Genomic DNA, 25,988 nt, shown 5'->3' on the forward strand with positions numbered 1-25,988 from the left:
AAATTCCCCCCTTCGTAATGACCAACCTTCCTGCCCACTGACACATTACGTTTAAATTGAATTGTATTAAAAACTTATGGCATCACGCAGACTGTTGTTGTGCAACCCAATACAATTGATAGCAATGTTAATGTAGGTAAATCATTTCTCTCATCAACTTCCATGTAGTTGCCTTGATCTGCCCGAGCTTTTATCCCTGTAACACAAACCCTTGTGACACCATGAAGGTCGGCATGGTGTTGGTCCAGATGACGACACCCGACGCTGACTCTCAGCCGTTCATGCCTTCACTCAACCCAAGTTCTGACCGAGTCCTGGTCCCAGCTGGGCAAGATATTGGATGCCAACCACCATTAAAGCCCACTGAAGAAGAAGAAGAATGAGACGAATTTGTCATTGCAAATCTTTACCGATATATGATATAATTTACTTATTCTCTGTAATATCGTATAGCTTTGGAATCGTGACATTATCTAGTGTGGAGGAAAATATGCAGGTTTCTGGACTCATACCCTGACTTTGAGAATGGATTGCGTGACCCAGCATGACAAGGTGAACGTGAATGTCCGACAGTCTGCTGGGTGAGCCGTTATACGTTCCTCCATTCATTGCCGAATGGGATTCCTAGATCCTCCTTTCTCTAATATCTCTGCCATGAGCTCTTAAATCGAGATAGCTGTGTATTTTGCTACTGCATGGCCAGTATGAACCGGAATGTCTGATGAAGAAACGCTGAAGGAAATTTGGCTTCCCCCAATGGATCCGGTAAGTCTGCTTTCCTTTTAACAGTATAGGCATGCTGTATAAAATGTCTATGCCTAGTTTTTATAATATTTGATCCTCCACATTCCTCTGTTCCGTGTTTAATGGCTGGAAGAAAAAAAAGACAAACTTGTTGGGATTTGTTTTCCTTCAGCAAGGTAACCTACTACTTTATCATGTGTAGGAATCTGTGTCTAGTACTTAATGATCTCTCCTTCCTCCCAAAGTGTGCACTTGTTCACCTCCACTGATTTGAAAATCTGATTATCCATTATATGACCAGATACTCGGAAGTGGCCACTCACAATGAAAATACGTCTTCTTCTGTGGGGTTTATCAGCGGTTGTCATCCAAAGTTACGGTACATTTTGACACCTACTGTAATGGAGTGTGGGCCAGCGACAGCGATCGAGGAACTAAATCCTATATGACAGCCTTGTTTCTCTTTAAAAATATACATATTTGAGACTGTATCAAACGATGTTCTACTTAGTATGCTTATCAAACTCAATTCCTGTACCCAATATCCCTCATACAGTTTGTCTCTCTCTTTCCCTATCATACTGCCCACACTGTATCAGTACATGCTCCACTGTCTCTGTTTCCTGGCAGTAATCACACCTTCCTGTTGGATGCTTTCCTATCACATTTAATGACTTATTCAGCTGGCTGTGTCCCACCCTTAGCCTTGTAAGGATGGACTCCTCTCTTCTGTCCATTCCTACCATCCTCCCCTACTTTACTCTGTACCTGGAATAGGGGCGGCAGGAAGCCTAGCGATTTAGAGCGTTGGGCCAGTAATCCGAGCCGACTAGGTGAAAAATCTGTTAATGTGCCATTGGGCAACTTAACCCTAATTTCTCCTGTAAGTCGCTCTAGATGACATTGCCTGCTAAATGACTAAAATGTAAACAATGAATAGATGCCTGCCCTTAGTGTCACTGTTTCACTGTTCCTGCCATCTCTGCACCACCACTGCCCATATCATTCCCTTAGTCTCTGCCTTGCTCATTGGCACCTCTACCTCCTGTCTCCTAAGGGCCTGTTTAGCTAGCATATCTACTTCCTCATTCCCTTCCACCCCCACATGGGCCAGGACCTAAGCAAAGCTTGTAATGACACCCAGCTGTCTCATCCGGGCATGAATTTGAATTCCCTCATATAGCAGGCCTTGTCTGCTATGTTAGCTAAATGATTGCAGGCTTATCAACACAGCACATGAGTCAGAACATATAACTACTCTGTCTGGCTTGACTTCCTCAACCCACAGCAAGGCCAACAGTACGGCCATCAGCTCTTCCTTGTTCACAGCCAGGTGGAATGTAATACGTCTCCTGACAGCCAACCCACTTTCTTGTTCAACGAAGGCTGATCCAGTCCGACCTGTCCATGGGTCTTTTGATCCATCTGTATATATGTCAAAAAATACAGATTTACCGTTTCCAGTCGCTTTTTAAAGAACTCACATGGATCAACCCCCTCCCTGTCTTTCCGTACTCTCTCCAACACTTGTAAATCAACTACTGGAGGTGGGAATAGCCATGGTGGACTCACAGGGATAGGTACTGTGTGGCTAAAGTCCCTGCCATACAATCCCATCTGCCTCGCCTGCTTATTACCCACCCATCCAAAGGTTTTATTCTGTCCATGTTCATGCTCCCAACTTTTCTGTAGAACCCCTTTTGTGGGGTGACACACCCCATGTTCCTGTAAGTTAACCCAATAATTAATTGCCAGCAATTGCCTTCTAATATGTAATGGCAATTAAAATAAATGTCTAAAAAATGGAAGGCAGTCGTTACCACAAAGTCAAAACATAAATGTGATTTTTTTATGTTAAGGTTAGGGTCAGGCATAAGGTTAGCAGTGTGGTCATTGTGGAGTAAAAAGTACAACAACAACAAATAATTCAACAGTGACTCGCTCCTGCATGTTTTTGCTCTACGACATCCGTAGAGTACTGATATAACGACTTTTGATACAGGATTTCTTAATGTCTGTAAAATCATGAGCTGTATGTGAGTGACAGGACAATGACACACCGTGTGTTGTGTCGGTCACGGATGGGGGGCCAGAAGGTCAGTGTGCCAAGATAGATTGGGGGCCACTGTTGCTAATATTAGGAGGGGTACGTGATGGAATGGCCTGGCTAGGGTGCCACATAATAATACCATGTAGGGGGATCCTATTGTAGTCGGACACTCAATAATGGTTGGCAACTGTTGGACAGAAGTAGATTGGAGAGCATCATAAACTGAGGGATTTTCTATGGAAGTCATTCAGATGACAAGAGGCTACGCCCGTAACGCTTGTCATTGAATCCAGTACTGTAACAATCAAATAAACATGAATCAACTCTCCATCTAAAGTGTTCAACTATTCTCTTACATCCTGAAGTACTCGATACCAGAGAAACTCATAACAAGTACGATCAAACTTCACACAGGAAGCGGAGCAGATCCTAATCCAGGCATTTCTCATCTCCCGTCTGGACTTCTGCAACTCAGTATCATGTTATTAACATAAAAAAATATATAGTAAATGTTCTTATTACATGCTAGAACAAAACAAATATAGTGTTGAGTTTTTGCTCTTATCTGATTGGCAGGTAATCCATCAATCAACTACAAAGTAGCAGTAGGTGGGATCTCCACTCATAACAATAGTAACAATGCAAAACAAAACGTTTTACAATATGATTCACATGGATACATTAATTCATATCAAATCCTGGTCTCTTCTACATAATACAACTAATGAATATGCAATCAGCAATGTAAAATAAAACAAGAAAACATGCAACCACATTCCAGATGTATGTTTTACAATGACATTTACATGCAAGCATTCGTTCCTTCTAACAAATCCCCAATAAAAAGTAGAATGGTAAGGTATAATATATTATCAAGTGTATTTCCAGAGTGAAGAGAGAGAAGTTTGGTAGGAGACCTTAGTAGTCGTGAGAAAACAGAAGAGTGTGAGGTCTGTGGTTGACATTACCTATAAGTACTGATGGGCAGAGCTGGCTTCCTGCCCCCATGATGCCTCTTCCTAACAACCAACACATAATTCGCTTCACAATGAAAATGTGTGAACATCTTGTTGGAGCAAAGTTAATATACAATGACGAAAGTTGAAAGATATCCCTATTAAAATATTTTAAAACAAATACAACAACATAATTTGACCACACTAATAGGCCTATGGCTTCTGTACTTCCGTATGTCCCATCAGCTACACTAAAACCTGGTGAAGGGTTTTACAATAAATATGTGAACATCTTTTAGGACCAAACTAATTATACAAGAGGCCTATGCTCCTTATAAAAAATAGATTATTATTATAGATTAAAAAAACATAATATGATAAGCAGATGTTGTTGAGCAGATAATGGATTAGATTTATTGATCTGTTGAATACACACCTAGTATTATTGAAACATTATACAATTATTTAATGGATAATAGGAGTTAATTAAATAAGATACAGCTCTGAACATCCCCACCCCACCACACACACACAGCACTCCTACTCCAAGACGCTTGATACATATGGATCCAGAGCTGCATATTATGCTACACAGGTTACCATGGTAATCAGACTTAGTAAACTGTTAGAGAATGGGAGATAGATTAATCTTTACAAAATGTTTTCTATTGAAACTTTATTTAGGGATCTGGAACCGGTGCTGGAGAGGGGGGAGATGAAAGAATACAGGTTTGCACTTTCTGGTGTTTTATCAGTGACCCTGAACGAGCAAAGCTCTTTCCACATAGACATTTATAAGGCTTCTCTCCTGTGTGTATGCATTAGTGTTTGCTCAGGGCTGCTGATTGATTTAAACTCTTCAGGAAGTCAGGACCACACTGATCACAGCTATAAGGGATTGCGCGTGTATGTTGGTGTGAGGTGTCCTGATTTAAAGCTCTTCCCACACTGAAAATCTCTGTGTAAAGTTGGTGTGTAGTCAGGTGTCCTGACCTCCTGAAGCTCTTCCCACACTGATCCCAGCTATAAGGCTTCTCTCCTGTGTGTTGGTGTGCAGTAAGGGCTCCTGATTTGACTGAAGCTCTTCCCACAATCAAAGCAGGGGTAAGGCTTCTCCCCTGTATGAATTCTCTGAGATTTAAGGTTCCCACACTGAGAGCAGCAGTACGGTTTCCCTCCGGTGTCAATCCGCTGGTGAATGATCAATTCCTTCTGTTTAGCAAATCTCTTCCCACTGTCAAAGCAGCAGTGGTGAGATTTCTTCTCTATACATCTCTGCTGGTGTTTCTTGAGGTGTTCTAATCTGGAGAGACTCTTCTCTGTCTTGTCAGCATCATGTTGTTGTTGAGGCTCCCCAGATGATAAGCCCCTCCCACTGATGGGACTTTGATGAATGCAGAAAATTGACAATCAAAATAAACGTACTACCGCAGGGACCATGTTATTTTTGAGAAGCATACTTCATTCAGAATTCGGACATATAAAGTTTGTATGTGAGAACTATTTCTAAGCTGCATACTTTCAGTTTTTCTGAACTCACTGCACACGATCAAAATAAGTTAGCTTGCGCTGCTTGTGCTAGCACATGCACATATTAAATACACCGCTATATCTCTAATTAAAGTGTTTACATGTCCTAATAATTCTAAAGATTGCTCAGAAAACCAGGTGTTTTTAACTGCGTTACTTGGATTGCCACCTTAAGCCAATTAAGATAAGCAGAGTAAGGTGTTTACATGACTAATGCCATACTCGGCCTACTGCCATAACTAGTTTAATGTCAAATTATGAGTGTGCATGTAAACATACTCATTGTAAAGCACTAGTTATTTTGTTGCTTTGAAAGTCATTTCTGAGCATTATTATGAATGTTATTAGTAATTCATTTACGTCTGTCCCTCATTTTAAGGTTGATATGATGAGTTTCCGTGGTATTAAGGAATTCAGGATGCACTAATATAACTAAACACTTTTTGATTTGATACAAGGTATTGAATAATATGGTACCAGATTCAACACAACAAGATACAACTAAGTTGCCTCTTGTTATCCAAATGATAGACCCAGAGATCTCTCAGTTTATATACTTGAGTGTAAACAAGTTCTAACCAACAGTTGCCAACCATCATTGGGTGTCGCTCCCAACCTCGATGGTATCAGTTTGCACCCCAGTCAGGACATTCCATCACGTACTCATTCTAAGATTAACAGCAGTAGCCCCCCAGAATTCCTGGCACCCAGACTTTCTGGCACCCATCAGTGACATAAATACATTTCATCACCCACAGCGCTATACACGTTTTCTTCAAGTACACCATGTTCACGGGTGTTCAAAACAAAGCCTAACAACTGTAACCCATCATATGGATGTAGAGTTTTTTAAATCACTTTAAATGGTTCCACGTCTTCATACCCACGTCTCGTGGATGCTTAAAAGTCTTTGACCATTCATCCAAGTTTTGGAGCTGCTGATTTATGTGCGATTACTGTCACGGGGGTTTGTCTTTACTCCATTTAACAGCCTGTGTTCTGATTGGCCTAAGACATCGTTTGTCACCGCTGTCAGAATCTGTTGACTCAAAGCCAGGCAGTGCTGACCAGATGCTTGAAACCCGATCTGCCTTGCACAACTCAGCATGAGGGTAGAACAGAGAGCCCACATGTGGGGGCCAAGTCTTCCTTTAGCACACATGCCTCCTGCAATTGTTGAATTTCCTCTTTTAATGTTTTTATCTGTTCACCAAGAGCCCTCAAACTCTCTTTATCTCTCTGCAATGTCCTATCATGAGTATCACAAAGGACTTTCTGATCTCGTTGTCTGACTTCAGCTAATACAGTTAAAGACCATCGTGTCTTTGTCAATGAGTTAGACATTCTCTGTATTTTCCCCAAGCTTTTGTATATCAGACAGATTCCATCAACAATGACATAATATTTATTTAGTATCTCCTGCCTACACTTCTCTACTTTGAAATGGTTCTTCCTATCATTAGAAAGTGAATTTAATATATTTTTCATGTTCACATCCGGAGCAGCTGTCCCGCCCTTTTCCAGAGTGGTTCTTTCACTTAACAATGGCATTATATTAACTTCAAAAGTTGTGTGTGTGTGTGTATATATATATATATATATATATATATATATATATATATATATATATACACACACAGTGGGGAGAAAAAGTAGTTGAGACAGCCACCGATTTTGCAGGTTTTCCTACTTAAAAAGATGATAGAGGTCTGTAATTTTTATCATAGGTACAAGTCAACTGTGACAGACGGAATTAAGAACAAAAAATCCAGAAAATCACATTGTATGATTTTTAAGTAATTAATTTGCATTTTATGTGCATGACATAAGTATTTGATCACCTACAAACAAGTAAGAATTCCGGCTCTCACAGACCTGTTAGTTTTTCTTTAAGAGGCCCTCCTGTTCTCCACTCATTACCTGTATTAACGGCACCTGTTTGAACTTGTTATCAGTATAAAAGACACCTGTCCACAACCAATCAAACAGAACTCCAACCTCCACAATGGCCAAGACCAAAGAGCTGTGTAAGGACATCAGAGATAAAATTGTAGACCTGGACAAGGCTGGGATGGGCTACAGGACAATAGGCAAGCAGCTTGGTGAGAAGGCAACAACTGTTGGAGCAATTATTAGGAAATGGAAGAAGTTCAAGATGACAGTCAATCTCCCTCGGTCTGGGGCTCCATGCAAGATCTCACCTCGTGGGGCATCAATGATCACGAGGAAGGTGAGGATCATCCCAGAACTACACGGCAGGACCTGGTGAATGACCTGAAGAGAGCTGGGACCAAAGTAACAAAGCAAACCATTAGTAACACACTACGCCGTCATGGATTAAAATCCTGCAGCGCACGCAAGGTCCCCCTGCTTAAGCCAGTGCATGTGCAGGCCTGTCTGAAGTTTGCCAAGTGACCATCTGGATGATCCAGAAGAGGAATGGGAGAAGGTCATGTGGTCTGATGAGACAAAAATAGAACTTTTTGGTCTAAACTCAACTTGTCGTGTTTGGAAGAAGAAGAAGGATGAGTACAAAAGAACACCATCCCAACCGTGAAGCATGGGGGTGGAAACATCATGCTTTGGGGATGCTTTTCTGCAAAGGGGACAGGACGACTGAACCGTATTGAGGGAAGGATGGATGGGGCCATGCCGTGAGATCTTGGCGAACAACCTCCTTTCCTCAGTAAGGGCATTGAAGATGAAACGGGGGGTCACACACAGCCCGGGCAACTAAGGAGTGGCTCCGTAAGAAGCATCTCAAGGTCCTGGAGTGGCCTAGCCAGTCTCCAGATCTCAACCCAATAGAAAATCTTTGGAGGGAGCTGAAAGTCCGTGTTGCCCAGCGACAGCCCCGAAACCTGACGGATCTAGAGGAGATCTGTATGGAGGAGTGGGCCAAAATCCCTGCTACAGTGTGTGCAAACCTGGTGAAGACCTACAGGAAACTTATGATCTGTGTCATTGCCAACAAAGGGTTTCTTTACCAAATATTGAAGTTCTGGTTTTCTGATGTACCAAATACTCATGTCCAGCAATAAAATGCAAATTAATTACTTTAAAAATCATACTATGTGATTTTCTGGTTGAAGTGTATTCCTATGATAAAAATTACAGACCTCTACATGCTTTGTAAGTAGGAGAACCTGCAAAATCGGCGGCTGATCAAATACTTGTTCTCCCCACTGTTTATAGTGAGGGAAAAAAGTATTTGATCCCCTGCTGATTTTGTACGTTTGCCCACTGACAGACATGATCAGTCTATAATTTTAATGGTAGGTTTATTTGAACAGTGAGAGACAGAATAACAACAACAAAAATCCAGAAAAATGCATGTCAAAAATGTTATAAATTGATTTGCATTTTAATGAGGGAAATAAGTATTTGACCCCTCTGCAAAACATGACTTAGTACTTGGTGGCAAAACCCTTGTTGGCAATCACATAGGTCAGATGTTTCTTGTAGTTGGCCACCAGGTTTGCACACATCTCAGGAGGGATTTTGTCCCACTCCTCTTTGCAGATCTTCTCCAAGTCATTAAGGTTTCGAGGCTGACGTTTGGCTACTCGAACCTTCAGCTCCCTCCACAGATTTTCTATGGGATTAAGGTCTGGAGACTGGCTAGGCCACTCCAGGACCTTAATGTGCCTCTTCTTGAGCCACTTCTTTGTTGCCTTGGCCGTGTGTTTTGGGTCATTGTCATGCTGGAATACCCATCCACGACCCATTTTCAATGCCCTGGCTGAGGGAAGGAGGTTCTCACCCAAGATTTGACGGTACATGGCCCCGTCCATCGTCCATTTGATGCGGTGAAGTTGTCCTGTCCCCTTAGCAGAAAAACACCCCCAAAGCATAATGTTTCCACCTCCATGTTTGACGGTGGGGATGGTGTTCTTGGGGTCATAGGCAGCATTCCTCCTACTCCAAACACGGCGAGTTGAGTTGATGCCAAATAGCTCAATTTTGGTCTCATCTGACCACAACACTTTCACCCAGTTCTCCTCTGAATCATTCAGATGTTCATTGGCAAACGTCAGACGGGCATGTATATGGGCTTTCTTGAGCAGGGGGACCTTGCGGGCGCTGCAGGATTTCAGTCCTTCACGGCGTAGTGTGTTACCAATTGTTTTCTTGGTGACTATGGTCCCAGCTGCTTTGAGATCATTGACAAGATCATCCCGTGTAGTTCTGGGCTGATTCCTCACCGTTCACATGATCATTGCAACTCCATGAGGAGAGATCTTGCATGGAGCCCCAGGCCGAGGGAGATTGACAGTTATTTTGTGTTTCTTCCATTTGCGAATAATCACACCAACTGTTGTCACCTTCTCACCAAGCTGCTTGGCGATGGTCTTGTAGCTCATTCCAGCCTTGTGTAGGTCTACAATCTTGTCCCTGACATCCTTGGAGAGCTCTTTGGTCTTGGCCATGGTGGAGAGTTTGGAATCTGATTGATTGATTGATTGCTTCTGTGGACAGGTGTCTTTTATACAAGTAACAAGCTGAGATTAGGAGCACTCCCTTTAAGAGTGTGCTCCTAATCACAGCTCGTTACCTGTATAAAAGACACCTGGGAGCCAGAAATCTTTCTGATTGAGAGGGGGTCAAATACTTATTTCCCTCATTAAAATGCAAATCAATTTATAACATTTTGACATGCGTTTTTCTGGATTGTTTTGTTGTTATTCTGTCTCTCACTGTTCAAATAAACCTACCATTAAAATTATAGACTGATCATTTCTTTGTCAGTGGGCAAACGTACAAAATCAGCAGGGGATCAAATACTTTTTTCCCTCACTGTAAATACACCTGTTCTGAAAGGCCCCGGTGTCTGAAACACCACTAATCAAGCGGGCATATGAAGAACAAGGAGCTCTCCAAACAGGTAAGGGACAAAGTTTTGGAGAAGTACAGATCAGGGTTGGGTTATAAAAAAGTATCTGAAAATTTGAACATCCCACAGAGCACCATTAAATCCATTATTAAAAAATTGAAAGAATATGCAACACAACAATCCTGCCAAGAGAGGGCCGCCCACCAAAACTCACGGACCAGGGAAGGAGGGCATTCATCAGAGAGGCAACAAAGAGACCAAACATAACCTTGAAGGAGCTGCAAAGCTCCACAGCTGAGATTGGAGTATCTGTCCATAGGACAACTTTAAGCCGTACACTCACAGAGCTGGATTTTACGGAAGAGTGGCCAGAAAAAAAGCCATTGCTTTCAGAAAAAAATAAGCAAGCACGTTTGGTGTTAGCCAAAAGGCATGTGGGAGACTCCCCAGCTTTTTGGCCATCAAGGAAAACGCTATGTCTGGCGCAAACCCAACACCTCTCATCACCCCGAGAATACCATCCCCACAGTGAAGCATGGTGGTGGCAGCATCATGCTGTGGGAATGTTTTTAATCGGCAGGGACTGGGAAACTGGTCAGAATTTGAAGGAATGCTGGATGGTGCTAAATACAGGGACATTCTTGAGGGAAACCTGTTTCATTCTTCCAGAGATTTGAGACTGGGACGGTTTTCCACCTTCCAGCAGGACAATGACCCTAAGCATACTGCTAAAGCAACACTTGAGTGTTTTAATGGGAAACATTTAAATGTCTTGGAATGGCCTAGTCAAAGCCCAGACCTCAATCCAATTGAGAATCTGTGGTATGACTGAAAGATTGCTGTACACCAGCGGAACCCATCCAACTTTAAGGAGCTGGAGCAGTTTTGCCTTGAAGAATGGGAAAAAATCCCATGGCTAGATATGCCAAGCTTATAGAGACATACCCCAAGGGACTTACAGCTGTAATTGCTGCAATAGGTGGCTCTACAAAGTATTGACTTTGGGGGGTTGAATAGTTATGCACGCTCACGTTTTCTGTTTTTTTGTCTTATTTCTTGTTTGTTTCACAAGAAAAAATATTTTGCATCTTCAAAGTGTGTAAATCACATCATACAAACCCCCAGACAATCCATTTTAATTCCAGGATGTAAGGCAACAAAATAGGAAAAATGCCAAGGGGGGTGAATACTTTCTCAAGCCACTGTATGACCATATACTCAAGTGGCAACTCACGATGAAAATACCTCTTCTGTGGGGTTTATCGTCAGTTGTTATGCAACGTTATGGTGCATTATACCACCTATTGTAATGGAGTGTGGGCCAGAGACAAGGATCGAGGAACTAAATCCCACCTGCCAGCCTCGTTTCTCTTTTAAAAATATAAAATATTTGCTACTGTATCTAATGTTCTACTCAGTATGCTTATTTACATTTACATTTCAGTCATTTTAGCAGACGCTCTTATCCAGAGCGACTTACAGGAGCAATCAGGGTTAAGTGCCTTGCTCAAGGGCACATCGACAGATTTTTCACCTAGTCGACTCGGGGATTAGAACCAGTGACCTTTAGGTTACTGGCACAACGCTCTTAACCACTAATCATACTCAATCCCTGTACCCCCTTCTCCCTCATACTGTATCAGTCTCTCTCTTTCCCTATTATACTGCCCACACTGTATCAGTACATGCTCCACTGTCTCTGTTTCCTGGCAGTAATCACACCTTCCTGTTGGATGCTTTCCTATCACATTTAATGACTTATTCAGCTGGCTGTGTCCCACCCTTAGCCTTGTAAGGATGGCCTCCTCTCTTCTGTCCATTCCTACCATCCTCCCCTACTTTACTCTGTACCTGGAATAGGGGCGGCAGGTAGCCTAGTGGTTTAGAGCGTTGGGCCAGTAACCCGAGCCGACTAGGTGAAAAATCTGTCAATGTGCCTTTGAGCAACTTATCCCTAATTTCTCCTGTAAGTCACTCTAGATAAGAGTTTCTGCTAAATGACTAAAATGTAAACAATCAATAGATGCAATAACTGTTCCTGCCATCTCTGCACCACCACTGCCCATATCATTCCCTTAGCCTTATGTTGCTCATTGGCACCTCTACCTCCTGTCTCCTAAGGGCCTGTTTAGCTAGCATATCTACTTCCTCATTCCCTTCCACCCCCACATGGGCCGGGACCCAAGCAAAGCTTATATGGACACCCATCTGTCTCAGCCGGGCATGAATTTGAATTCCCTCATTTAGCAGTCATTGTCTGCTATGTGAGCTAACTGATTGCAGACTCATCAACACAGCACATGAGTCAGAACATATAACTACTCTGTCTGGCTTGACTTCCTCTACCCACAGCAAGGCCAACAGTACGGCCATCAGCTCTGCAATGTACACAGCCAGTCTGTAATACGTCTCCTGACAGCCACCCCACTTTCCTGTTCAACAAAGGCTGATCCAGTCTTACCTGTCCATGGGTCTTTTGGTCCGTCTGTATATATGGGCAAAAAATTAAGATTTACAGTTTCCAGTCGCCTATTAAATAATAACAGATGAATCAACCCCCTCCCTGTCTTTCCGTACTCTCTCCAACACTTGTAAATCAACTACTGGAGGTGGGAATAGCCATGGTGGACTCACAGGGATAGGTACCGTGGGGCTAAAGTCCCTGCCATACAATCCCATCTGCCTCGCCTGGTTATCACCCACCCATCCAAAGGTTTTATTCTGTCCATGTTCATGCTCCCAACTTTTCTGTAGAACCCCTTTTGTGGGGTGAGACAACCCATGTTCCAATTGCTATGTAAGGCAATGAAAGATATGTCTTAAAAAATGAAAGGCAGTCGGGAGGAGGCAAGATCAGGTGGGACCATTCTAGCCAATGAGAGGGCAGATACGCATGTGAACAACAGGCACAACGGTTTCCACTAGTTACCACAAACACAAAGTCAAAAATGTATATCATAGATATTCATGAAAACAAAAATATGCTTTTTCATTTTAAGTTAGGGTCAGGCATAAGGTTAGAAGTGTGGTTAAGATTAGGTTTAAAATTACATTATTATTTTTTTTGGGGGGGGTAAGTTTCCAGCATGTCACGTGACCTACTTTTATCAGTACACTCGTAACAACCTAATCATTATGAAATGTATTTTCGATCAAATAAGCCACAAGTCGCCTCTTCCTCTCTGTTTTTGAAAGGAAATGACTGGTATAAGAAATATGGTGGAAACTCTGACTAGCCCATGCCTCCACCAACCCAATGCTATTAGATTTGTGGAAGAAGTAAATGATTGAACATTTTAGGAAAAATGAGATATTCTAGGGATAGACCCAAATCAATCAGAGTTGTAGACTAAATTAATCAAATATTTGGTTTAATGATGAACTGTTTAATATTTATTGTGGCCAACAGGACAAAGCTAGCCCGTTCCCCTCCACCCTCCCGGAGTCCCCAGGTCAAACACCTCCCGGTACCGCTTTACTGCTGGGTCTGGTCGACTGCAGGAAAACACTGGGGCAGAGTGGAACTGAGAGAGGAGGAGGAGAAGAGAAGGAAGATGGAGATTTGATTTCATTAAGTAAGAACCATGGTGTGTAGATTACACTACAGTCTGCTTCTGTAACAATAGTGGAGGTGCATAAAGATGGCGGCCCGCATGTACTTACCACAAATTCCTTGTTTTGCTAAATTCACTGTATTGTACATTGTTCTCCTTTACTGTTTTTTTGGTATGGTCATTAGCACAGTAAACATGTTCCCAATTTTCAATGACATATCAGAAGTCTGCCATCTTTATGCACTTTAGTCATTAATTGATTAATCATATATTGACGAGAAAATCTGGGTAGTTCCACCCATTTTTAAAAGTGTAATATGGTATTTAAAAATAAAATTTAAAAGAATCACCTAATTTATCATTTGGTCATAAAGAGCACATGTTCAACTTCATAAACATGTTTTCCAATCTCAAGACATTGAATAAAAATATTACTATACTAAGTGCTATTTGCCAAATAACGTGACATGGTTGAATGTAACAGGGGACTGATGAAAACAACAAAGCCGGTGCATTACATGGGTGAAATAGTCCTTTAAATCAGCCATAAAACCGCTTGTGACAGAGGGAATGGAAGGTTGTTTTGAATGCAATCTTCACAAAAAAATGTACTTGTTAAAAGATTTCTAGCATGTCTATGTATGGGTGAAAGGGTTTACTTGCACAGTTTTCCACAACAAAATAGCATAACATTTACAAAGATTAGGACCAGCTCACCTGCTTTTACTCTATGATTTGACTATTAGATGATCAATGTTTATTTTGCAAACATATTTTTTTAAGGAATAGTTTCAGGAATAGTCCTGTGTAGCTCAGTTGATAGAACATGGCGTTTGCAACGCCAGGGTTGTGGGTTCGTTTCCCACGGGGGACCAGTATGAAAAAGAAATGTATGCACTAACTGTAAGTCGCTCTGGATAAGAGCGTCTGCTAAATGACTAAAATCTAAAATCTAACTAGGGCTTTACAATGAGTGTTTACATGCACACTCATAATTTGACATTAAACCAGTTATGGCAGTAGGCTGAGTATGGCATTAGTCATGTAAACACCTTACTCTGCTTATCTTAATTGGCTTAAGGTGACAATACAAGTAACGCTGTTAAAAACACCTGGTTTTCTGAGCAATCTTTAGAATTATTAGGACACTTAAATGCCTTAATCAGATTCATGTAGGCATATTTAATCTGTGCATGTGCTAGCACGAGCAGCGCAAACTTCCTTCTTTTGCACGAGTGCAGTGAGTTTGTAAAAAGTGAAAGTATGCATCTTATAAATAGTTTACATGTCCGAATTCGGAAACAAATATGCTTCTCAGAAATAATGTGGTCGCTGTAGTAGTATGTTTATTTTGATTGGCAATTTTCAGCATTTATCAAAGTCTCATCAGGTAGCCTGATTTCAGATGTCCATGCTATTCAATATCTTTGTTTCTCAGGGGACAGCCCTAACCATTGCTCTCTCAGTGGGAAGGGCTTATCATCTGGGGAGGCTCAACAACAACATGATGCTGACAAGACGTCTCTCCAGAAGAGTCACTCCAGATCAGAACGTCTCAGTAAACACAAGCAGAGACTTATAGGGAAGAAACCTCCCCACCGCTGCTCTGGCTGTGGGAAGAGTTTTTCTAAACAGACGGAATTGATTATTCACGAGCGGATTCACACTGGAGAGAAACCTTATAGCTGTGATCAGTGTGGGAAGAGCTTCAATCAGGCAGCACACCTGACTATACACCAACGCATACACACAGGAGAGAAGCCTTATAGCTGTGATCAGTGTGGGAAGAGCTTCAGTCAATCAGGAGACCTGAGAACACACCAACGCATACACACAGGAGAGAAGCCTTATAGCTGTGATCAGTGTGAGAAGAGCTTCAATCAATCAGGAGCCCTGAGAACACACCAACGCATACACACAGGAGAGAAGCCTTATAGCTGTGATCAGTGTGGGAAGAGTTTCAATCATTTAGGATACCTGATTACACACCAACGCATACACACAGGAGAGAAGCCTTATATCTGTGATCAGTGTGGGAAGAGCTTCAATCATTCAGGATCCCTGATTACACACCGACGCATACACACAGGAGAGAAGCCTTATAGCTGTGATCAGTGTGGGAAGCACTTCAATAATTCAGGATCCCTGATTACACACAGACGCATACACACAGGAGAGAAGCCTTATAGCTGTGATCAGTGTGGGAAGAGCTTCAATCATTCAGGATCCCTGATTACACACCAACGCATACACACAGGAGAGAAGCCTTATAGCTGTGATCAGTGTGGGAAGAGCTTCAATTATTCAGGATCCCTGATTAAACACCAGCGCATACACACAGGAGAAAAGCCTTATAGCTGTGATCAGTGTGGGAAGAGCTTCAATCAATCAGGATCCCTGATTACACACCAGCGCATACACACAGGAGAGAAGCCTTATAGCTGTGATCAGTGTGGGAAGAGCTTCAACCATTCAGGATCCCTGATTACACACCAACGCATACACCCAGAAGAGAAGCCTTATAGCTGTGATCAGTGTGGGAAGAGCTTCACTCAATCAGGATCCCTGACTACACACCAACTCATTCACACAGGAGAGAAGCCTTATAGCTGTGATCAGTGTGGGAAGGGCTTCAGGAAATCAGGAAACCTGACTGTACACCAGCGCATACATACAGGAGAGAAGCCTTATAGCTGTGATCAGTGTGGGAAGAGCTTCAATCGTTCAGGAGACCTGACTACACACCAACGCATACACACAGGAGAGAAGCCTTATAGCTGTGATCAGTGTGGGAAGAGCTTCAAACATTCAGGATCCCTGACTGCACACCAACGCATACACACAGGAGAGAAGCCTTATAGCTGTGTTCAGTGTGGGAAGAGCTTCAATCGTTCACTATCCCTGAGTACACACCAACGCATACACACAGGAGAGAAGCCTTATAGCTGTGATCAGTGTGGGAAGAGCTTCAATCGTTCACTGTACCTGACTACACACCAACGCATACACACAGGAGAGAAGCCATATAACTGTGATCAGTGTGGGAAGAGCTTCAATCAATCAGGAGCCCTGACTATACACAAACGCATACACACAGGAGAGAAGCCTTATAGCTGTGATCAGTGTGGGAAGCGCTTCAATCATTCTGGATCCCTGACTACACACCAATACATACACACAGGAGAGAAGCCTTATAACTGTGATCAGTGTGGGAAGAGTTTCAATCAATCAGTACACCTGACTATACACCAACGCATACACACCGGAGAGAAGCCTTATAGCTGTGATCAGTGTGGGAAGAGCTTCAATCATTCAGGATCCCTGACTACACACCAACGCATACACACAGGAGAGAAGCCTTATAGCTGTGATCAGTGTGGGAAGAGCTTCAGTCATTCAGGATCCCTGATTAAACACCAACGCATACACACAGGAGAGAAGCCTTATAGCTGTGTTCAGTGTGGGAAGAGCTTCAATCAATCAGGAGCCCTGACTATACACAAACGCATACACACAGGAGAGAAGCCTTATAGCTGTGATCAGTGTGGGAAGAGCTTCAATCGTTCAGGAGAACTGACTACACACCAACGCATACACACAGGAGAGAAGCCTTATAGCTGTGTTCAGTGTGGGAAGAGCTTCAATCATTCAGGATCCCTGACTGCACACCAACGCATACACACAGGAGAGAAGCCTTATAGCTGTGATCAGTGTGGGAAGAGTTTCAGGAATTCAGGAGAACTGACTACACACCAGCTCACACACACTGGAGAGAAACCTTACTCCTGTCTATGTGGAAAGATCTTTGCTCATTCAGGGTCAATGAAAAAACACCAGAAAGCACAAACATGTCATCTTTTATCGCCCTCCTCTCCTGCACCGGTTCCAGATCCCTAAATAAAGTTTCAATAGAAAATGTAACAGTTTTCTAAGTCTGATTACCATGGTAACCTGTGTAGCATAATATGCAGCTCTGGATCCATTTGTATCAAGTGTATTTTAGTAGGAGTGCTGTGTGTGTGTGGTGTGGTGGGGTGGGGGTGTTCAGAGCTGTATCTTATTTAATTAACTTCTATTATCCATTAAATAATTGTATAATGTAGAATAATGTTTCAACAATACTATGTGTATTCAATAGATCAATCAATTCAATCCATTATCTGCTCAACAACGGCTAATTATCACATTAATTCTGTTTTTTAAATCTATAATAATAATCTATTTTTTATAAGGAGCATAGGCCTCTTGTATAATTAGTTTGGTCCTAAAAGATGTTCACATATTTATTGTAAATCCCTTCACCAGGTTTTAGTGTAGGTGATGGGACATACGGAAGTACAGAAGCCAATAGCCTATTAGAGTGGTCAAATTAGGTTGTTGCATTTATTTTAACGTATTTTAATAGGGATATCTTTACACTTTCATTATTTTATGTTAAGTGTGCTCCAAAAAGATGTTCACACATTTTTATTGTGAAGCGAATTATGTGTTGGTTGTTTGGAAGAGGCATCATGGGGGCAGGAAGCCAGCTCTGCCCATCAGTACTTATTGGTCATGTCAACCACAGACATCACACTCTTCTGTTTTCTCACGGCCAGTAAGGTCTCCTACCAAACTTCTCTCTCTTCACTCTGGAAATACACTTGATAATGTCTTATACCTTACCATTCTACTTTTTTATTGGTGATTTGGTACGACGAACGCATGCTTGCATGTAAATGTCATTGTAAAACATACATCTGGAATGTGGTTTCATGTTTTCTTGTTTTGTTTTACATTGCTGATTGCATATTCATTTTTAAATATATGTCATTTTTAAGTGTTTAGTGGTATTATGTAGAAGAGACCAGGATATGTTGTTGCCCTGTGTCTCAACACTCAATGTTATAGTCATGGTCCTGAGAATAAAACAGGTTTAAAACAATCAACAGAGAAACACATTACTTACAGTGCTACACATCTGTTATAATAAGTGCTGTTTCCTGCTTAATTGAAGTATCAGGTGTAGTTTTTCACCAGTTATAAAGTTTGTTGTCTATCTTTATGTTTCTAAGGCTGAAGGGAGGGAGATGCAACAATAGCCTTGAGAACATCTGGACTAATATAGAACTCTGTTCCAAGTTGCTGTCAGGTAAAAGTAGAAGATAGCAGACAAAAGGATTCTTAGTGAAAGGGGTGTTGTTGAACGTTTTGTTGACTTTACTCAACTTTTATAGATCAGGTCAAATCTTATCCAGGAACTTTCTGAAATAGGATTAGCCTACATGAGATGTGAGATGTTATGTTGTCATAATGTAATTGAGTTTTGATATTTAAATAGATGTTTGATTGCTCTGGTCTAGGGGTGCATCAGTTGCACCTTGAGACTGGAATTCTCTCCCGGCAACCCCCTAATCCTTATCTGAATGCTGTGAAAACAAAGTAAACGTACTGTAGCCTACACATTTCTTGTCTTTGTAAGAAACGCTGAAGAAACAATAGCTTCCATGATGGATCCGGTAAATCTGGTTTCCTTTTAACAGTATACAGTGAGGGAAAAAAGTATTTGATCCCCTGCTGATTTTGTACGTTTGCCCACTGACAAAGAAATTATCAGTCTATAATTGTAATGGTAGGTTTATTTGAACAGTGAGAGACAGAATAACAACAAAAAAATCCAGAAAAACGCATTTCAAAAATGTTATAAATTGATTTGCATTTTAACGTTAGTTAAACCTGTAGTCAGCACACAGACATTGTCAATGTTACAATCAACTAACGTTAGTTAAACCTGTAGTCAGCACACAGACAGTGTCAATGTTACGATTAACCAACGTTCGTTGGCTAGCAATCAAGGGCTGACTGTTCTCAAATATTTGTGTATTGTAAAAATTAAATGTTGGTAATTGGTGTAGTCTGACTACTGCAGTAGGCTACTGCTTGTCCATGTGGTAGCTAGCAGCAAGAAACCCAGATGAGAGAAAGGCGAAAGCATCCAGGCAGCAGAGATGAGCTTGTCATTAGCTAGCTAACGTTAGCTATATTGGAGCTATAAAGCTTTATGTTTACTGTTATTTTGAAATAACATCTATATTTTATTGTATACAAGTTATATACATAGACAGAAGGGGGTTAGTTATAAATACAGTATATTTGGCTGTAGTTTAGTTTAGAAGAAAGACTTACGCAGTGTTGTAAAGTACTTAAATAAAAATACTTTAAAGTACGACTTAAGTAGTTTTTTTGTGTATCTGTTCTTTACTTAACTATTTATATATTTGACAACTTTTACTTTTACTTCACTACATTCCTAAATAAAATGATGTACTGGACATAAATTATTATTATTAATTTTTACTCCATACATTTTCCCTGACACCCAAAAGTACTCGTTACATTTTGAATGCTTAGCAGGATAGAAAATGTTTCAATTCACACACTTATCAAGAGAATATCCCTAGTCATCCCTACTGCCTCTAATCTGACTAAACACAAATGTTTTGTTTGTACATGCTGTCTTAGTGTTGGAGTGTGCCCCTGCCTATCCGTAAATTTGTTTAGTATAAAGACATTTTAATTATTCATACTTTTACTTTTAATAATTAAGTATATTTGAGCAATTACATTTACTTTTGATACTTAAGTATATTTAAAACCAAATACTTTTAGACTTTTACCCAAGTAACATTTTACTGGGTGGCTTTCACTTTTACTTGAGTCATTTTCTATTATGGTATCTTTACTTATACTCAAGTATGACAATTGGGTACTTTGTCCACCACTGGATGTACGTTTATTTTTTGACCGGAGAATTACTTCTGCAACCATTGCAAAGACTTGCATAAATAGCTCTTTGTCCTATCCGCGCTGGTAGTCTACAACAGCTGCCATAATAGCAGCAGCGAAAGACCGGAACCAGTAATTCCCAGAGAGATAAGGCTGTTGAGATTCTAAATGTTTTGCGCATGTGTTCCAAGTGGCTGTCAGGTTAAAGTAGACGATAGCAGACAACAGGATTCTTAGTGAAATGGGGTGTTGTTGAACGTTTTCTTGACATTACTCGACTTTTACAGATCACGTAAAATGTTTTCCAGGAACTTTCTGAAGTAATATTAGGCTATATGAGACGTTTATTTGTCCTAACTTAATTATGTTTTGATATTTAAATAGATGTTTGATTGCTCTGGTCTGAGGGCGCATCAGTTGGAGCCTTGATCGATTTTTCTCTCGGCAACTCCCTGGTAATTATCTGAACACGACAACAATGTAGTCTAACTGTACTGTAGCCTACAACATTTCATGTCATACAAAGAAACAATGGCTTCCACAATGGATCGGGTAAGTCTGTTTTTAACAGTATAGGCCTGCTGTGTTGTATAAAATGTCTAGGCCTAGTTTTCATCATCTTTGAACCTCCACATTCCTGTGTTCGGTTTAAACGGCTGGACAAAATAAAAATTGACTGTAAAACTTGTTGGGATTTTTTTTTCTTCAGCAAAGTAGCCTACTACTATATAATGTTTAGGAATCTGTGCCTATGACCTAATTATCTCTTCTTTCTCCCAAAGTGTTAACATTCCTTAAGTGATTTAGAGCACATGATACATTATTTGTAGTCCTCTGTAGCTCAGCTGGTAGAGCACGGCGCTTGTAACGCCAAGGTAGTGGGTTCGATCTCCGGGACCACCCATACACAAAAAAGTCGTTAAAAAATCAGGAAGAGGCAAGATCAGGTGGGACCATTATAGCCAATGAGAGGGCAGATATGCGTGTTTCAACTAGTTACCACAGCCACGAAGTCAAACGTCTATATCGTATTTTTATTTATTTAGGGTTAGGCATAAAGTTAGAAGTGTGGTTAGGGTTAAAATCTAATTTTAATAAGACTAATGGTAGAAATGGGCGTAATTTATGACTTCGTTTGCGGTAACTCCCATATAGTGTTGTTTTTTTCTTCCAAAGTTGCCGGCATGTCACGTGTTCTACTTTTACAAATACACTCCAATCAAGCTAATCGTTATAAAATGTGTATTCTGAAAAATAAGCCAGAAGCCTGATTTTGGGCCCAGTTAACCCTCTTGCTTCGCCTCTTCCTCGCTGTTTGAAAGGAAATGACTGGTATAAGAAATATGGTGGAATCTAGCCCATGCCTCCACCAATCCAATGCTCTTAGATTTGTGGTAAGTAATGAACGATTGAACATTTGAGGAAAAATGAGATATTCTAGGGATGCACCCAAATCATTCAGGGGTGTATGTTGAGGTGGGTGGGGGTGTTCAGAGCTGTATCACACCAGATACTATCTTTTTTTTAAAGGTATCTATGACCAACAGATGCATATTTGTATTCCCAATCATGTGAAATCCATAGATTAGGGCCTAATTCATTTATTTCAATTGACAGATTTTTTTACATGAACTGTAACTCAGTAAAATCGTAGAAATTGATGTATGTTGCGTTTATTTTTGTTGAGTGCAATAATAATTGAAGAACCTAATTGAATAAAGTAATGCGCTTACTACTGTTTTAGGTGTTCTGTGTCAGAACTGTTTCAACGTGACTTACGCCCATCAGAGTTTCTGTGCTATGAAAAGCTCAACAGTGGAACTGCCCTGCACATATCAACATCCAAGTTATCATGTACTATCAGAACCAAACTGGTATATCCAAGAGAAATGTAATGTAAAATCCTGGGCTCAGTGCCAGAGAATACAGGTCGTGCTGAGTACCTTGGGACTAAAGAGAAAGACTGCACCCTGAGAATCACAGACCTGAGAGAGAGCGATTCAGCTGACTACAAGTTCAGATTTAAAACACAGTATTCAGAATGGTGTTACAGCTTCCTGGAACAACTCTGACTGTCACAGGTGATATATAATATCTAATTCTAATAATTCATTAGAATCATTCAGACCTGCAGGTGAAGGTGTCTTCAGCCACAGAGGAAAATAAGAGAACACTGACCTGTAGCACCACCTGTCTTCTGACCGACAACCCCAACCCCACCTACATCTGGTTCAAGAACGGACAACATCTCGACCCAACGTCCCAACAATACTCCTGTAATACTCTAGTGGTCTGGCGTTACTCTGCAGACAGTTTCTCCTGTACTGTAAAAGACCATGAGGGTTTTCTCACTCCTACAGTGTAGTCTGGACTCACCTATAATAATCATCTTAAGTATCAACCATTAAGGCCTGTGGACCAATAGTAGAACATATGGGGAAAAACAGACAAATATGTGAACTCTTGGATAGTAACACTAGTAGAAATTATACGGTATAATATAAAAGGTAGAAAATGGCTGATGGTATGTTATCTTGTTATACCGTTTATGATTATATATTTTTGTATCCATTTTAGAATGAGGCTGTAACAAAATGTGGAAAAAGTCAAAGGGTCTGAATACTTTCCGAATGCACTGTATGTGTCTATATACTTTATTCATTTTAAATGAACCAGTCCAATACATCTAAAACACTTGAAAATAGTCTCATTATCGTTTCAGGAATTGATCAGATAGATACGTTTTTTTTTTCAGGTGTTCATGATCAGAGCTGTTTGAATGTGACTTACACCCATCAGAGTATCTGTTCCTTGAAGGGGTCAACAGTGGACGTTACCTGCACTTATAGACATCCCAGCTGGCATAACGTCACAGAAGTATCCTGGTTCAACAAATGGGAGTCTGGAGTTACTGCTGATCTAAGCCAGGACCCAGAGTATGCAGGTCGTTTGAAGTACCATCCAACTACAGACTAAAACTCCACCCTGAGAATCACAGACCTAAGAGAGAGTGACTCTGCTGAATACAAGTTTAGATTTACAACAACTGAGGTAAAATGAGATACAGCTTCCCTGGAATAACTCTGAATGTCACAGGTAATTCTGCCATTACAGTATTATATAATCTAGTCTAAATCATTATATTATTGGTGGAAATGATGATTGTGCTCTTTTGTCTTCATTTAGCCCTTTTCAGACTTGCAGGTGAAGGAAACTCCTGCCACAGAGGAAGGGAAGGTAACACTGACCTGTAGCACCACCTGTACGCTAACTGACAACTCCAACCCCACCTACATCTGGTACAAGAACAGACAACGTCTCACCAACCCAAACACCCAAGATAACTACCTCTCCCTAGACCAAATCAGCAGTGAGGATGCAGGCAGCTACTCGTGTGCTGTAAAAGGCTACGAGAATCTCCGTTCTCCTGTTACATTTGTTGGGGAACCAAAGTCTTTGAAGAATCCAATTGTAGGAATCATAGTTGTTGTTCTAATTCTCATAATCTGTCTCCTTGGGTTCATGTGGTTCAGGTGAGTGAGAAGAATTTACCCTTTTTCACATACTGTTTTATAATCAATGAAAATATTTATATTGCTTGATTGATTGTTGATTGATTTATTAATTGATTAATTCATTAATTCATTCACAAAACACGAAGAAGGCCTCCATTATCCACGTTTGACACACAAGACAGGAGAGACACAGTAGAGAATGGACAGGTGAGTCTGTTGGAATCAGCTGACTGAGAACTACAGTGATCTGTGTATAGATGGACTCAATGACTGTGGTAATATTTAAGTTTTCACCCCTCATGTTGTCTGTCCTCTCTCCCCATCAGAGAGACTCTAATCCAGTGTATGACAACGTCTCAGGCATGGCCATGGCCCCTACTGCAGCACAGAGACCAATCACAGACGAGCAGGATGACGTTACCTACGCAAGCATCCAACACAGAAACCAGGAAGTGCCTCTATACTCCACCGTCCCACCCCCAGAAACAGGACTAGGATTTCCAATATGCTACTGTGAAATTCAACAGCCCCAGTGCTGCTCAATAGACATTGGGTTGGATTCAATCAAATCATGGGTAATAGGCATTGCAGCTTTTAATGTAATATAAAACAAATTTTAAATATGCTTTTGAAAATACTATAATTACTCAATTAGAATTACTTAGATTTTGTCTTGAACTATCCCTTTAAATAAAAGTATATGCAAAACTGTGCAGTCCATATTCTACTGTTCTATTATGGTGCAGTGATGTCATTTTTTACAGTAACTTTTTTGTTGTTTTAATATCCCAAAATAAAGAAACCAACCAGCGTCTGAGATGGGGAGCGGGAGTAGACTTGACAGTATCCCCCCCTCTCCAGCCACAGGACAACGCCGGCCAGAAGGATGGCCCCGAGGGTGAGGAGCGGGCCGGTCCGGAACTGGGATGATGTTGTGATCTTTAATGTCGTCTACCGGAACCCAAACCGCTCCTCCGGACCGTACCCCTCACAGTCCACTAGGTACTGGAGCCAACCCCCATGACGTCGGGAGTCCAGGAGGGATCTGACTGCTTAGGCCGGGCTTCCCTCGATGTCCAGGGGAGGCAGAGGGGGACGGCATCAGCCAGGGGACCAGGAACCACCGGCCTGAGGAGGGAAACGTGAAAAGAGGTTGAGATACAGCAGTTAGTGGGGAGCTGTAATCGGTAAGTAGCCTCATTGATCCCCCTTAGGACTTTGAATGGTCCCACAAACCGGGGGCTCAGCTTCCGGCAGGGCAGGCGGAGCGGGAGGTTACCGGGCCGCCCCTCTGCTCTAGTGGACCCTGGGTTAGGGCGCACCGGACACCTCTGAAGCTGGTGCCCCTCCTGGCCGCAATAGGAACAGAGCCCCAGCTGTCTCCGGCGACGCGGAGAGGTGTGTGGCCCCTACCTCCATTGGTTCAAGCTCTGCCTCAGGACAGCCAAAGGAGGGAGGCGAGTGGCGACATAAACTTCTAACCTCCCAGAGAAGATTATCCAGACAGATGGCCATCGAGATGAGAGCATCCAAGGATATGTTGTCATCCCGACATGCCAACTCCGTCTGGACCTTCTTGCGCAGACCATTCTTGCGGAATAGAGTGCGGAGCGCCGGCTCATTCCATCCGCTGGAGGCCGCCACAGTGTGAAAGGTGAGGGCGTACTCCGCAGCGGTCTGGGCACCCTGCCGGAGCTGGAAAAGTCACTCACCTCCCTCTCTGCCCTCTGGAGGATGGTCGAAGACCGCCCTGAACAGATACATTAACCTCTAATACGAACCCGGCTCCTCTTCTCTCCCAGACGGCCGTAGCCCACTCCAACGCCCCTCCGGTCAGCAGGGAAATGACTGTGGCAACCTTGGACCCCTCGGTGGTGGGGACTCCCATCTGATAGACGAAATAGAGGGAGCACTGGAGTAGGACGCCACAGCATTTCGATGGAGTAGTGGCATATTTCTCCGGAAGGGACAGTCGGGCATCGCTGACCTGGGTGGACGGCTGGGTAGTCTGGGGGGCTGGCTCACTGTGACAACCTGTGG

At 41.9% G+C, this 25,988-nt stretch overlaps 1 protein-coding gene across 1 annotated transcript; it reads left to right on the plus strand.

Annotated features, from left to right (window-relative positions):
- The first annotated feature begins 751 nt into the window (after positions 1-751).
- LOC123484878 lies at positions 752-25,988 on the plus strand. The gene is made up of 7 exons (XM_045215607.1): positions 752-765; positions 13,524-13,689; positions 23,189-23,529; positions 23,620-23,966; positions 24,095-24,155; positions 24,275-24,523; positions 24,748-25,988. The coding sequence occupies exons 3-7, from the start codon at positions 23,521-23,523 to the stop codon at positions 24,763-24,765; spliced, it is 684 nt and encodes a 227-aa protein (XP_045071542.1). The 5' UTR covers positions 752-765; positions 13,524-13,689; positions 23,189-23,520; the 3' UTR covers positions 24,766-25,988.

This window comes from Coregonus clupeaformis, unplaced genomic scaffold (assembly GCF_020615455.1).
Source record: "Coregonus clupeaformis isolate EN_2021a unplaced genomic scaffold, ASM2061545v1 scaf0482, whole genome shotgun sequence".
NCBI lineage: Eukaryota > Metazoa > Chordata > Actinopteri > Salmoniformes > Salmonidae > Coregonus > Coregonus clupeaformis.